This window comes from Medicago sativa, chromosome 6 (genome assembly GCF_051527215.1).
Source record: "Medicago sativa cultivar Bolivia chromosome 6, Bolivia_mono, whole genome shotgun sequence".
In the NCBI taxonomy this organism is placed as follows: Eukaryota; Viridiplantae; Streptophyta; class Magnoliopsida; order Fabales; family Fabaceae; genus Medicago; species Medicago sativa.
Window position 1 is genome coordinate 94464761 of NC_140754.1, and position 14261 is coordinate 94479021.

At 32.4% G+C, this 14261-nt stretch overlaps 2 protein-coding genes across 3 annotated transcripts; one reads left to right on the forward strand and one right to left on the reverse strand.

Moving 5' to 3' along the window:
* Nucleotides 1-904: 904 nt before the first annotated feature.
* On the reverse strand, nt 905-5051 carry LOC146918402 (uncharacterized). 2 transcript variants are annotated; one of them, XM_085720049.1, is made up of 15 exons: nt 4728-5051; nt 4563-4611; nt 4359-4383; nt 3660-3805; nt 3278-3545; nt 3104-3194; nt 2897-3021; nt 2718-2808; nt 2458-2620; nt 2142-2299; nt 1931-2051; nt 1687-1857; nt 1557-1598; nt 1401-1454; nt 905-1304 (listed from the first exon to the last, which is right to left on the reverse strand). In XM_085720049.1, exons 4-15 carry the CDS (start codon nt 3798-3800, stop codon nt 1131-1133), a joined length of 1599 nt encoding a protein of 532 aa, XP_085576175.1. In that variant the 5' UTR covers nt 3801-3805; nt 4359-4383; nt 4563-4611; nt 4728-5051; the 3' UTR covers nt 905-1130. The 2 variants fall into 2 exon arrangements, with proteins under 2 accessions (XP_085576175.1, XP_085576174.1); XM_085720048.1 differs by having other exon boundaries at nt 4587-4611; nt 4728-4943.
* A 1133-nt stretch (nt 5052-6184) lies between these two features.
* LOC146918403 (putative chlorophyll(ide) b reductase NYC1, chloroplastic) lies at nt 6185-11212 on the forward strand. Its single transcript, XM_085720051.1, has 10 exons — nt 6185-6620; nt 7316-7394; nt 7564-7699; nt 7956-8030; nt 8132-8327; nt 8724-8792; nt 8961-9100; nt 9603-9725; nt 9950-10142; nt 10689-11212. The coding sequence occupies exons 1-10, from the start codon at nt 6264-6266 to the stop codon at nt 10872-10874; spliced, it is 1554 nt and encodes a 517-aa protein (XP_085576177.1). The 5' UTR covers nt 6185-6263; the 3' UTR covers nt 10875-11212.
* The last annotated feature ends 3049 nt before the right edge of the window (nt 11213-14261 follow it).

A 14261-nucleotide genomic window follows, 5' to 3' on the forward strand; every position in this document is an offset into this window, starting at 1 on the left:
ATTGTACTTTAAGAACTTGTGTGTAGTTAGTAAAAGTGATCCCATAAAGGTTTTGATGTTGTTCTATGACTACATAATATCCACGATTTTGGAATACTCAAACTATAATACAATATACTTTGACATCTTTTGTTTTAAAAAAAGAGACTTTGACATTTACCCATAAAATGGTACAACTGTACTACAAAACCTTCTTGGAAATAGTAATAGAAGGAAAGGACAGTTAGATTTTGGTAGAGTATATAATGTAGGAGAAAGTAGGATAAGACATTACTGTTCAATTAGGTTTATTGATGATGACAAACTCTATTATATATATTGCTACACATAAGTCTGATTTGATATGTTGGGTATGGATTGTATTGGTCATTGTACTATTTCATCATTTCTCTCAAAGATGTTTGGTCATGGTTTTGCAGACATAGTTAGAATTCAATTAACATAATTGTTGTAGTTAGTAAACATGAACTATGAAATATGAATGATTGAATAAGTCTATGAGGCAAAGAAAGAAATTTCGATAAGATATCTACAGTAAGGGAAAAACAACATGGATATAAACTTCTAAAATAACTATCATAATTTTCTCATAAACATGTTTATAAAAAATTTAAATGATTAATGTAATTGCTTGATAGACTTTGAAAATCTCCTTATATACAAAAATTTAAATGAATAATGATAATAATTTATGAAAAGTTCCCTATTCCTCTAAATAATTAACTGGTATAACATCATATTCGTACTTTTATTATATGATATAGCTGAATATTATTTTATGAAATAACTTGTATGGAATTAACTATAATGAAACAATTTTTGCTAATTCAAAGGTATAATAAATTGTTAGATAGATAATTATTCAAAATTAACTTATAAAGAAGGTTTATATGATAAATAAGCATAGGTTTAAACAGAGATACGTATATGTTAAATAGAAGTTGTTCTTAGGTAAGATAAGACCAAATGCAACAATGTTTGAGGTTGCTGAAATATCAGATTAACTGATATTCAATCAAAATAATAGAGTACTTAGAGCCACATACGGCTATTAATTAGATAATAAGTTAATTAGATAATAAGTACTGCTGATGTAGTTATATAGAAGTGTGCATGACAAATATGATAATTCAATCTTTCTTTTCTCTCTTGATATTTCTCCTGATCTTAGTTGAAGATTGTTTGGTTGAGCACGTATCTGGGCTTTCGAAATCTTTGGTAGGAAGTTCATCTGCAACTCTCTTGCCTGGTGTGAGCGAAGATTGGCTTTCAGTTTCATTCTGATTTATAGTAGATGGTGTTGGCTGCAATTACATTGATGAGGATGAAATTAGCAATGAATGACAAAACAAAAAGGATGTATAATTTTAAGAAATTGTCAAACAATTATCACAACTTACAGTTGGGATAGTTGACATGGTCTGAAGTTGAGAAAGAGTGGTTGTGTCTGCAATCTGTGGAAACATCGAAGAACAATTGTTAGAAATAATCCAACATTGTATATGGTTCCCCTGTGGCAGCGATATATAACTCTGTGAAAGCTAACTTAACAGTACCTCTGCAATTTCAACATTCTCAACAGCCAGAATATCATCCTCCTAATGTAAAATAAAATCATTGTCATGATACTACTTTTGAAATTTGTTAACACTAATGAAAGTTGTGAAACTGATATTAGAAGAGTACCTCAGTCTTTGGGAACAATGCTTTGATCTTTTCAACCAAGCCTTCATCCTCCTTAATTGCTTGAATAGAACAGCTGTCCCAAGTTGGCTGCCACTTAACTTTACAAACAAATTCTCTGTTTTCCAATTGGTCCAGATGAACTGGATATTCCAAGGGATTTGTGACACCGGCCTATATGCAACATATACATAAGATACGATCAGTATTTAATCTCCCTGTAAGGTACAAAGGTGATAACCAATACCTCAATCATGACCCTCTGAAGATCAGCAGCAGTAGTTCCAAGCAATTCATTGCACTCACGATCCCAGAAGAAAAACTTAGTTGCAACTCCATTATATTCGACCTCCACTTCTAACTTAAATCTGCATAACAAATTCCAATAACTGAATACGCAGTTCTAATTACAAATATTTATAATGGAGGAATTAACCTACTACATTACTCTTTTGTACCTTAGATTGATAGCATTGGTCTCATGTTTTTGGTCACAAAACAGTGGTAAAGTATCACCCTTTGCAGCCCTGTTGCATTTGGTGCATGCTTTGTAGTACCACCCATTCTTGGAAGGTTTCACTTGATTGATCTTCACAACAGTCACACACACAGTTGTCTTCGGTATATATACAAAAGCAAAAAGGCAACAACTTCAGTTCTAATCAAATAACAATGTTCATTGTATATACAGGTTACTCAATTACATAATGTAATAAACATCAATTTATTTCTAACCTGTGAATTGACTATGAATTAAGCAAGAATATGAAATACCTCCGTGAGTTGCATAATCTCTTTCAGTGGTAGAACAACAGCACTGCCAATGAACCTTTCAATAGATGAGTATTGCGTCATACTTGACGAAGAGGGGCTAGCAATTTGAGAAGAGAGACTTAGTTGCTGAGTCTGTGAGAATGCTGGGTCATCAAGAGGCAACCTATACAGGTTATAAATAAATTTTTAGTTAATAAACATTAAGAGTAAGTACTTTGATCATTCAATTGGTAAACCACTATATAGTAAATATTAATTACCCTTGTTTGAATTCAAGGACCTCGGGGAAATCAGGATTGAAAAAAAGCTTGGTAGCATTCCATGCATTAGAGACCCCGAGCTCATACTTTTCTATAGAATGATAAGTATATTAAAAACAAAGCATATCATGTAAGGAATTTCAAGACTAATATTTATTGAGTACTTCATTATTAATAACCTGTGGCTTCCTTAATCTTAGCATTGTGAATAAGAATGATAGTTGGTCCAGACTCAGCTTTGTTGGTAAAGTTAAGGAATTGAAGACCAAAGTCTTCCCACAATGTACAACTTAATAATGTTCCCCTGTACATAGTGACAATATGGATGAAAATTTGTTATAGAAACTAAATGACTTGTAATGTCATTAAAAAGATTAAAAATGTACTTTAGGTCTTTCATCCAGAAATTGATTTGTATTTTCCTAGATCCTTGTTGAGTCTGAGTGTATCCTAATTCATGAAAGGCTCCAATGACATCTATAAAACACATAATTAATGTTAATAAAAAATGTTTAGTCGTAATTTTACAAACTGCAAAAGGGAAAATATGTCCAATTTACCTATCAGGACATCTGGCCTTACTTCTCCCTTCTTGATCTCATCAAAGTCCTTAAAGTTGAAGGATGGTTTGGGAATGTCATGCTTGTCAATGTTGTCAACACTTGTTCCACCATTAAACACCAACCTAAATGGATGATCAGTTGCTTTTATGGACATCTCATTTTTCTCGACATCAAAGTTTTGCAGAGTAAAGGTAGTGTTCTCAGCAATTCTACCCTTAAACTGATCTTTTAATTCCGCTGGAACAATGACTTGAATACGATCACCCTGATGACAATTAGAAGTGAATTATACATACTTATTAAAAAAAATAGTTTGTATTAAATAATAAATATAGATGAGTGATGTTGTAACAATTTAGTTTAGTGATGTCAAAACCACCTCTTTGTCACACAACACCATCTCAATATGTTGTTTGTTCTTTGAATTTGCAACAGTCCACATGTCAACAACTCGAACTGCAATTTTCCACAGAGATTTGGAATCATTGAGGTTCTTGATCTTTTGGAAAGGCCTAGCCATTGTTGCTGCAAAAAAAACATGTTTTCAACAGCAACAGAATGATTTGAAAAACGTGATTATGAATACATCTATTATAATGATATAGCAGGAATAACACGTTGAAAGTTAAACATGAAACACAACCAAACTTTGTCTCTACATAATGTTAGACACCCAACTCCATTTTTTTTAAAGTTAAACATGTAACACAACCAAACTTTGACTTTTACATGGTGATTATTGATATAATTTGTAAAATATTTGAATTATAAACATGTAAAACAACCAAAGTTTGACTTTGGCATTGTGCTTAGTAAGTATATTTGCAATATTTTTCAAAAATAAACATGTAACACAACCAAATTTTGAACTTTTACATGTTTGATATGCTCTGTTCAGGAGGGAAATTTTCCCAAAAGATTACTTTGGAAAACTGATTTCATGCAAGCAGGAACCGATCTATGATAGTGTTGTTCTAAAAAAAATGTTGAACAAACATTAAAATGAAAACATGATTATATACAAATTTCAACCATAAAAATAAAAAGTTGTTACTGAAAAAATGTATAAAATATATACCAGGATGAAGAATGCTTGAAGGAACCTGCAAAATGAAAAAAAATAGTTTGTATTAGTTAATGCAAAATAACATGTTCTTTCAGGTTAGAACCTTTGCATGCAACCGGTCTATGGAAGTGTTGTTCTCAAATAAAGGTTGAACAAAAATGAAAAGAAGAACATGATTATATACAAATTTCAAGCAGAAAAAGAAGAAGTTGTTACTTGGAAAATGTACAAAATATATACCAGGATGATGAATTCTTGAAGGAACCTGCAAAATGAAAAAAAAATAAGAACAATATGAGATGAATTTAATAAATGCTTGAGGATAGAAATCGAAAATGAATGGGAAAATATGGAGATGAAAAGAGATAGAGAGAGAGCTACCAGATTTTGGATTGTGAAGAGAGAGAGTGAATGAAGTGTGTTTGGAAGGAATAGAAGTTTAGGGAGTATACATTTCTCTGCAAAGTACAACCCACTCCCCCCAATGAAGTGACATATGCTTTTTCCAAATCCTTTTCAAAATCTTTGTGAATATTTCCCTCCTTTCCCTCTTCACGTGAGCTAAACCCTTTTCTCTTTGGAAGCTAACAGTCAAAACCCAACAGGACACGTGGCATATAATGAAGCTATCCATGTGCCAAGCAAAGCCGCAGCCAAATGTCGCCTTGTGGTGCAGCGTGCACTCCTTTCTTATATTATAAGAGATTGCTCCACAAATTCCTTGACAGAGATTAGTAGCTAATAAACATTGATGGAAGCTTCGTATAAGTTTCATGTTAAAAGAAAACCATCAGGCTACATCTGTGCTAGATTATGAATTCTCCCTCAACAACCGAAAAAGATTAATGTATTCATTAACATGCATTTCTTCCCCTAACTTTATCGTTTAACTAACTTTTTTTGCCAAAAAAGAAGAAAAACAAACTAACTTCAATAATTGGCCATGATTTAAAATAATTAAAAAATGCTTAAAAAAATAACATCCATGCATTTCCTTAACCTTAACATTTTAAAGGCTAACTTATATTCTTCTCTTTTCTCTAATTTAAGACAATTTCTTTAACTAACGTTTTTGTTAATAAAAAAACAAAACTAATTAACTAATTTCAATAGTTGGCCACGATTTAAAAAATAAAATAAAAAAAGTGCTTAAAATATGACATCCATACCTTCCCTAACCCTTAAAAATTTTAAATGGCCTAATTTATATATCTTTTCTTTTCTTAATCTAAAATAACTTCTTTTCTCGTTCGAAAGAGTTCAAATTATATTTTTAAATGAAATAATTTTAATAAGATTTTATTTATCTATCAATTGAACTTTAAAATATTAAACTCTTTTCTAGTGACTGGAACTCACATATTTTTTTGTTTTTGAAGGATGAAACTCACATATTTTAAATCTGGTTTGAACTTCGGTCTCTATATATATTATGCAATGTCTCTAGCAATTAAGTTAAGTTCACATAACAAATTAATGACTCTCTCTATACAAAACGAACGATTAACATGAAAAAACAATAATTTATTTTCTATTTTCTATCTTAGATCTAATAAAAATATAAAAGAAAAAGTGTTCATTTTTCACCTCACACACTAACAAAAGAAAAAAGTGACGTGTCTAAAGACCCACAATGCCACGTGTCCATAACCGATAATGATGAGGTTCCTTAACGTGTGGTCATCACATTCCATAATGTTCCTTCTTACGTTACTGTTATTATGTTACATTTTTCCAATGAATCAGATATTTTCACAACACACAAAATTACAAAAACATAGTTATCAATTCTCACCAAAATCACAACAATAAATAAACCAAACATGTTACATTAATTCAACACATTTATGTATGTATCAAATATCATCAATAATATTTTAACATTTTTTTTATGAACTTTTTATCTTAATCTTAAACATGGCTACTACAATTGTTAAGCTTCAAGTTTTTCCAGAGTGTAATTTGAATAAACATAAGCTAAGAAATGGATTTGGTAGCTCAAATTCTTCATCTGGGGTGTTTGGTTTTGGACAAAATTTTGGTGGGTTGTGTTTGAGAAAGTGTAGGGCTTTCAAGAGTGAAGATGGTGGTGGTGGTGGTGGTTTGAAGGAGAAAAAGTGGAGAAATTTGAAGAAAAAGGAAGTGAAACTTCAAATAGAAAATGGGTTTTGGAGTAATTTTAGAAATGTTTTGTTGGGGAATTTTATGATGGGTTCTAAGTTGGATGATGAGTATAGACAAGCTGTTGTTAGGGTTGATGAAGTTCTATCTAAGGTGAGTTCTTGTTTTTGATGTTATATCTTTTCTTAATCTGTTTGGATAATTAATTGTTTTATATAGCATAAGCACTTATCATATATGTATTGGTTATTTGTTAGGGTTGATGAGGTTCTATGTATTAGTTTTTTGTTAAGCACTTATCATTCTTGATTCTCTGTTTGGATTAACAACTTAATTGAATGGTTTTAGGATATAAGTGCTTATGGATAAGCTATATCTAAAACAAGATATACAATTAAGTGTTCATCTATAACTTGTTTTCATATGTTATCTTGGAGAGTTTGGAAACTTATGTATATAGCTTATTTTTATATCAAAAGATAAAATAAGTGCTTATCCATAACTTGTTTTCTTAAGTTATCTCGGAGAGTTACAGAAAGTAAGTTGAAAATAGCTTACAGAAATAATTTGTTTTCATGAATTGTTCCAACCAAACAGTCTCACAAGTACTTAGTTTAGTCTCGCATACAAGTACTTAATCTAGTCTCACAAGTGCTTAATCTTGTAGATAAGCTCAAATAAGCAAATCCAAATAGCCCTTGTTGTGTTATTTCCTTGTTTCTTTCTTTTTTTCAATCTTGTGTGGTATTGAAGCCCTTGTGTTATTTCCTTGTTTCTTTCTTTTTTTCAATCTTGTGTGGTATTGAATGTTGAATATAACTGTGTGGTTATGTATTTGTGAAAACAAGATTGCTGTACAAATTGGAAGATATATTGTGACCATGATGAGCACTGGTGTCATCCTTGCAATTGGATTTCAGATGTCAGGTTGGTATATATTCTACTTTCCTATTTTAGAATGTGTATATGAAAATATTTGCACTTATAGTCAAGTTTCCGACAATAGTGTAAACAAGTTTTACACTAACATTCAATCATATCTCACCAAGATGCCTCATATCATATGTGACGTTGATTTTTTGGAAATTTTGTGAAGGTGGAGATAGTCAGATGGATGCACTGATATGGTATAGTTGGCTTGGAGGAGTTATCATCGGGACAATGATAGGTGCTAACTGGGTGTTGGAAGATTATTGTCGCGAAGGTCCACGTAATGTTGTCATAACTGGAAGGTAAATTCACTCACCGATAATATTCTAGAAATCGATTTCCAACATTTTTTGCTTTTTGATGAGCCTATGCACTCTTCTATGTAGTATCTTTCAGTTTTTTTGCAAAAATATCTACACGATTATCTACGTGGTGCGCTGTATTTGGATGCATGTATAAAAAAAAATTAACACTGATATTTCATACCGATTAAAGTTGATTACATCTAAGTTTTCTTTCATAATATTGACTCTTGCATCTTGTAAATTTTGTGTGCAGTACAAGGGGATTGGGCAAAGCATTGGCACGGGAGTTTCTTCTTTCGGGAGATTGTGTAATTGTTACTTCACGAAGGTGGTATCACAAACTATGTGAACATTTTATAACGATGAAATTAATATATTTTGTTTCTCACAACGTGTTGTTGCTCCCACTCTCAAATTTTGTGAAGGCAGCCCTGAGTCTGTGCAAGCAACTGTCAAAGAGCTTGAGGAAAATCTAAAGGAAGGCATTGCCAATGCAGTTGGTTCATCTTTGACAAAGCTTTCTCAAGCAAAAGTTGTAGGCATTGCTTGTGATGTTTGTGAGGCTAATGATGTTCAGAGATTGGCAAACTTTGCGGTCAGCGAACTTGGTTATATTGACATTTGGGTAAGTGTGGCTGTTCTTTCTATTGAGCACTATGTACCACTGACACTTGAGATTGAATGTGTCTTTGACACTTGACACGTGTCGGTATTAGATACCAACAAGATACTGACACATGTGGTTACATTCAATCACTTTAGCATAACATGAGTGTGGTTTTTTGCACACTAGCATAAAGGAAATTGTTGTGCATAGATTGAGCATTAGCATAGATTGAGCATCACATGAGCTAGTTTTTTGCACAAGGAAATTGTTGTGCTAATGGACCCTACTATCAATTTTGTTATCGCTTCAATGAAAGTTTTATATTGGATTCCTTATTTCTTGCTGAGTGTGGTTTCTGCTTTTTGGTCCTAATCTAATTTTTCATGTTGTTTTTTTATTCAAACTACTCAACAGATAAACAATGCTGGAACAAATAAAGGTTTTAGACCATTGCTTCAATTCAGTGACGAAGATATCAAACAGGTATGTAACTGCATAATTTCTTTTTTATTTTGTTGAAACATAAAGGCCGTTAAGTTAAGTTTTCTTTCATTCCGTCTAAGAATGAGATGTTGTAAAATTTCTTCTCATGAATGATTGTTTTTTCATCTTCATCCTTAACTTGAAAAGTTGTTTTTTTTTCTTCTGTAGATTGTCTCGACAAATTTGGTAGGTTCTATCCTTTGTACCCGAGAAGCCATGCGTATTATGAGAAACCAAACCAAGCCAGGCCATATATTTAATATGGACGGTGCAGGTTCCGGAGGGTCTAGCACACCTCTGACAGCCGTGTGAGTATTCTCTTGACAACAGTAGTTTCTTATCGAATGGGAGGATGTTAATCATTCCACCGAGCTTTATTTAACTTTAGGGCTCATGCACTTTTTCGTGTTTTCACTTCAATCAATAAACATGATTGATTATTGGATCTATATTTTTCTCACTATTTTCTGTTGCAATTTTCAAAAACAGATTCAACATTTTTAAGAAATTCTGAGAATGCCAAATTTTTTTCCTTGTTTTTGAAAATGAATTCTCCCCAACTATCCTCCTATCTTCTCTCTATCACATATATTCACCACATGAGCCTTCTATCATGTTGTTTACAGTCTAAAATGAACACAAATTTAAGATAGTGAAAATTGAAAATGTTTTCTGAAACTAAGTGAGACATTCTATATGTTACTCGAAATATGCGTGATTGCGTGTATCTATGAATGAGTGTTCTTCAAAAGTCATGGCGGATAATGATTCCTGATGATGATGCTTACTTCCTTTTCATTTCTTGTGTAGCTATGGTTCTACAAAATGCGGCCTTAGACAATTTCATGGATCACTATTGACGGAGTGCAAGCGATCGAAAGTAGGTGTCCATACAGCATCTCCAGGCATGGTTCTCACAGAACTTCTTTTAAGGTAACATCTCTATTTGCAAACGTTTATTGTTTTTTCGTGTGGACCGCTTTCCAGAATTTTCTTGTGTAGGAATTACCAACTTCTTTTTCTGTCGTCAACTATATTTTCAGCTCGTCCTTTTTAATCTTATAACGAATAGCATTCTTGTGTTTCTTTGTGTAACTTTCTCTGATCTAAGTTACTATATTGTTTAATAATTCTTAGAAATGTGGCTTTTTTTGCAGTGGTTCAACTATCCAAAACAAGCAAATGTTCAATATCATATGTGAGCTTCCTGAAACTGTTGCTAGAACATTAGTTCCACGGATGCGAGTCGTTAAAGGAACTGGCAAGGCCATCAATTACTTGACTCCTCCTAGAATCTTGCTTGCCTTGGTCACTGCTTGGTTACGGCGAGGTCGCTGGTTTGATGATGAGGTATGTAATGGCGATAATTTTGAGGCTGAAACCAGTACACTTTAATTACTTGGTATTCTATCATATAAATGCTCATCTTTGAATATAGTAATTAGGCTAAATTACACTTTTGGTCACATAAATATTTTCCTTCATTTTAGTCCTTTTGTGTTACAAACGTTGGTCACTTTGGCCCATTGACATTTGTTGGTTTCATATTAGTCCCTTAAGTTACAAATATCAGACACTTGCATCATTTCTCTCAGTTTTCTGTTTGAGTCCGTCAAATGTTTCATACGCGGCATTATGTTTTGTACCTTGCTGATTAGGCGCCTAACTCAAAAAGAAGACAGAAACATTTTACGAACTAAAACATAAAACTGATAGAAAAGACCAAAATGAAACTTAAAAATAACTGAAGGGACCAAAAGTGAAATTTAGGCTACTAATTACCTATGAATCACTGACACGGACACAGGACACGACACAGACACATAGTGTTTGATAGTAATTTTTAAAAATAGAAGTGGTTCAATGTAATTCTTAAGAGTTATATGCATGTTTCAGGGAAGAGCATTATACTCAGCCGAAGCAGACCGACTTAGAAACTGGGCCGAAAACCGCGCACGGTTTTCCTTCACCGATGCAATGGAAATGTACACAGAGAACACATGGTTATCAGTCTTCTCACTTTCAGTTGTTTGTGCATTCATAATTCTTTCTAGCACTAGCAGCAATTTGCCTGGAACATAATATCCTGATGCATGCAATTTATTGAAGAGGCATGCAATTTGTGCCTTAAATCATCAAAAACAAAATAGAATGAACCTAAACCATAAAACAAAGTGGATCATTTTTTCCAACATGTCCACATAAACTTCTTCAAACAGTTATCTTTTAACATTTTTTTTAGTTGTTTGTATAATCTTTTGTGGTTTGTCTCTTGTGTAAGCTTCATGTATAGATTTCCACGTGACACCATGTAATCAAGCATTCCCCATTGTGATGCTTATAGTTATAGTATTTTCTGTGTAATGTATAGTTTTCATTAAAATTGTAGACATTATATGAAATTTCATACTTTTTGCCAAGTTTATTTGTTTACATTCATGTTTATTATCAGGAACTTGATTCTGAATGTTTAGATTGGACATTTTTTACAAGATAAAAGTTGAAAATTCTTAAAAAAAAAAAAAAAAATATATCAACAATGTTGAATCAATATATTTTTTTTATCCAAGCTATCAAAAAACTTATTGTTGTCACTGAAAATGATAAATAAGGATTTCATTTTCATGCTTGGATGTCACTGTAGTGTCTATGTTAAGGCAGCACATGTGGTCTGACAAGTGTATGGATAATGAATTAATCATAGTACAATGATTGTTTCACCGAACAAATGTGAAGCATGTGATTTTTGAGACTAGCCTTCTTATCTTTGTGATAATCATATTCTAATTGATTACGTATCTTATCATTGAATCTAATTGGTTTAATTTTTGAGAACATGAAATTCTTTCAGTGTGCATACAAGGCATCATTTAGGTTTTTTAAAAAGTGAAGGATTGGCCAACCAAAATAAGTTAGATTCCTACTATGTGAAGTCTCAGAGGTCGATGATTGGGAGATGTGTCTATATTTAGTGTCTAATGCGTCTTGAGTAACATTAACACTAGTAAAGATATTTTATGGAAAACATAAAAAAAGAAAGAAAAAAACTAGAAGATTGGATACAATTTAAAGCTTTTAAATATCATTTTATTTTGATAAATAAGCACAAAATAACTCATATTTTCTTAAAACATTAAAATCGCCTTTATGAATTTGTAATAAAATAAAATTTTATTTCATGTTTTCCTTTTTAAAATCATTTTTAGAGTCTCCACATGTGTATCATTAAGACGGGAATGTCACTGACATTGTCCGATTTAATTGTGACACATAAATCAATTTAACTATTTTCTTTATCTTTTTTTTTTTTTTTACAAAACTATTTTCTCTATCTCTTTTACATATTTTTCTGTTTAAAAAAATTGTATTACAACCGTCACATTTGAATTGACCAATGTCACGGAAGTGCAATTCCATTTTTAGAATCTAGGGATGAGACAGAGTAAACTTATACATTAAGGTGGACTTTAGAGTGAACACATTTTAAAAGGTGGTTTTTAGAAGAGTAGCATTTAAATATTTTTTGAATCTCTAAAATGACACCAAAATTACAATTGGCACTAAGTTTGTTATAGTTGCTATCAACCACTTGTTTAAAGTCAAGTTCAGTACACATCTAAGTTAAGCTCATGCTACCAGGCCAATTGGCTTCTTTAAGTCCCACGCCTCCACTTCACAAGGTTGTAGTAATCTTCGAAATCAAGAAGTCTTTACTGCTATAAATTCACCCTTATCATCTCTCAAGCACATCCCTATGTCATACCACTCTTGCTCATTAAAACTTGCCGCATATATATTACACTTCAGAGCACCCGTTTTGGGTCTTTACCATCGAATTCTATAGTTGATGTTGCAGTCTGCAACTAATCCGAAATCTTCTCGAGTTGTTGCATCGTGTTCCTTATGAACCTGCTTCCATTCCATCCAAGTGTTGTGCGTCGTTCTAACAGCCACATGAGGGAGTATTCCAACATCATTCCAATGCTTATTGTTTCTCCGCCTTCAGATACACCACAAAGTCATGACAAACATACAACAAGTATGTTGTATTCTAGAAGCTGAAAAACAATAATGTCATAAAACCATATGATGTTCCAATTTGTCATGTATAAATTTCCACAATCCGGCTTCGATTCATACATCTTCAACTTTCTGACAAACATGTAAGTCGTTCGCAAAAGATCCTTCAAAATGGAGATTGGGCAATGGACATCCTGACTTTATAGTGTCAAAACCAGCAAAGTGTCAAAACCAACATGTCGTGCTTGAAAACGACGCTAAAGTATCGAAGTACAATAATATGAAAATTAAAAACAAAACAAAAGAAAAGAGCACATGTCTATGTGACAAAACTCATACAAACAATTGGACTATGTATTAGAAGCTTAATAATTCAGTTAGTTAGAGCTCATCAAGTTAGTTAGAGTTTGTTACAGATTTGTATATAAGTACTCTATGCCTTAGTTGTGATTGTATGCAAGTATTCTATTCACCATTCAATAAGAATTTTTCTGTTATTCTCCCAAATTCTTTCAAGTTCCACATTTCTCAATTTTCATATTATTCTAGTTTGTTCTATCACTATGGCACCAAATTTGAAGAGCAAAATACAAAACCTTGATTTTCGTTTTCAGCCAAATACAAAAGTTTATCATGTGAAGACAATGAGTGTAAAATGAAAAGAGAAGATGGAAATAATTTGGTTGTGATTTTATTCATAAACATAGAGGCAATATATGCACGAATACATATCTCTAATTTGATGGTTATGCTGCTATAACTCAGCAATCTATTCCTACAATCAAGCTATTCTAATATGACTAGTATAACTGTTACCATATTTACAGCTAGAATCAGGGATACAATTAACTCTCATAATAACAAGAATCATAGAATATAGTTGACTTTCCTAACAATGAGAGCGTGGGAGCATTATCTCCCCTCTTCTTCAAAAGCTAGGTAAAGCATGCCTTGGTTGTATAGATCTCATTAGAGTTGTCAAACCAAATGAAAGTATCATCTATATTAAAATTGAAAGAGTTTGAGGTGATTAATTTTGGCCATGATGACATGAGGTGGTTAGGTATGGAGAATGCCAAGGTTTCGAGGAATAATAGCGCAAACATCATTACTTTTTATATCCACGAGCACTTAGATAAGATATCACGGGTCTCTTATAACATAATCAATGTCATGATTTGAATTTAGCCTTGCGCATGCACCACCATTAAAACTCTTATGGAAAGTTTGTCGCCTATTTAGGTCATACAAATCTTGAGGGATTAGACTCCACAGTTGAACGTGGAAGATACACGATTTACACCAAAAATAAATAAATCAGATGAAACATACGATTTCATCATTTAGACCCAATCTAGTCATGGCTCAGAAACTCGTCGATAATAAACTTCTTCTAATCTACATATATTTCTGTCGAAAAATAATATAGCATTTTTTCTCCACCACACA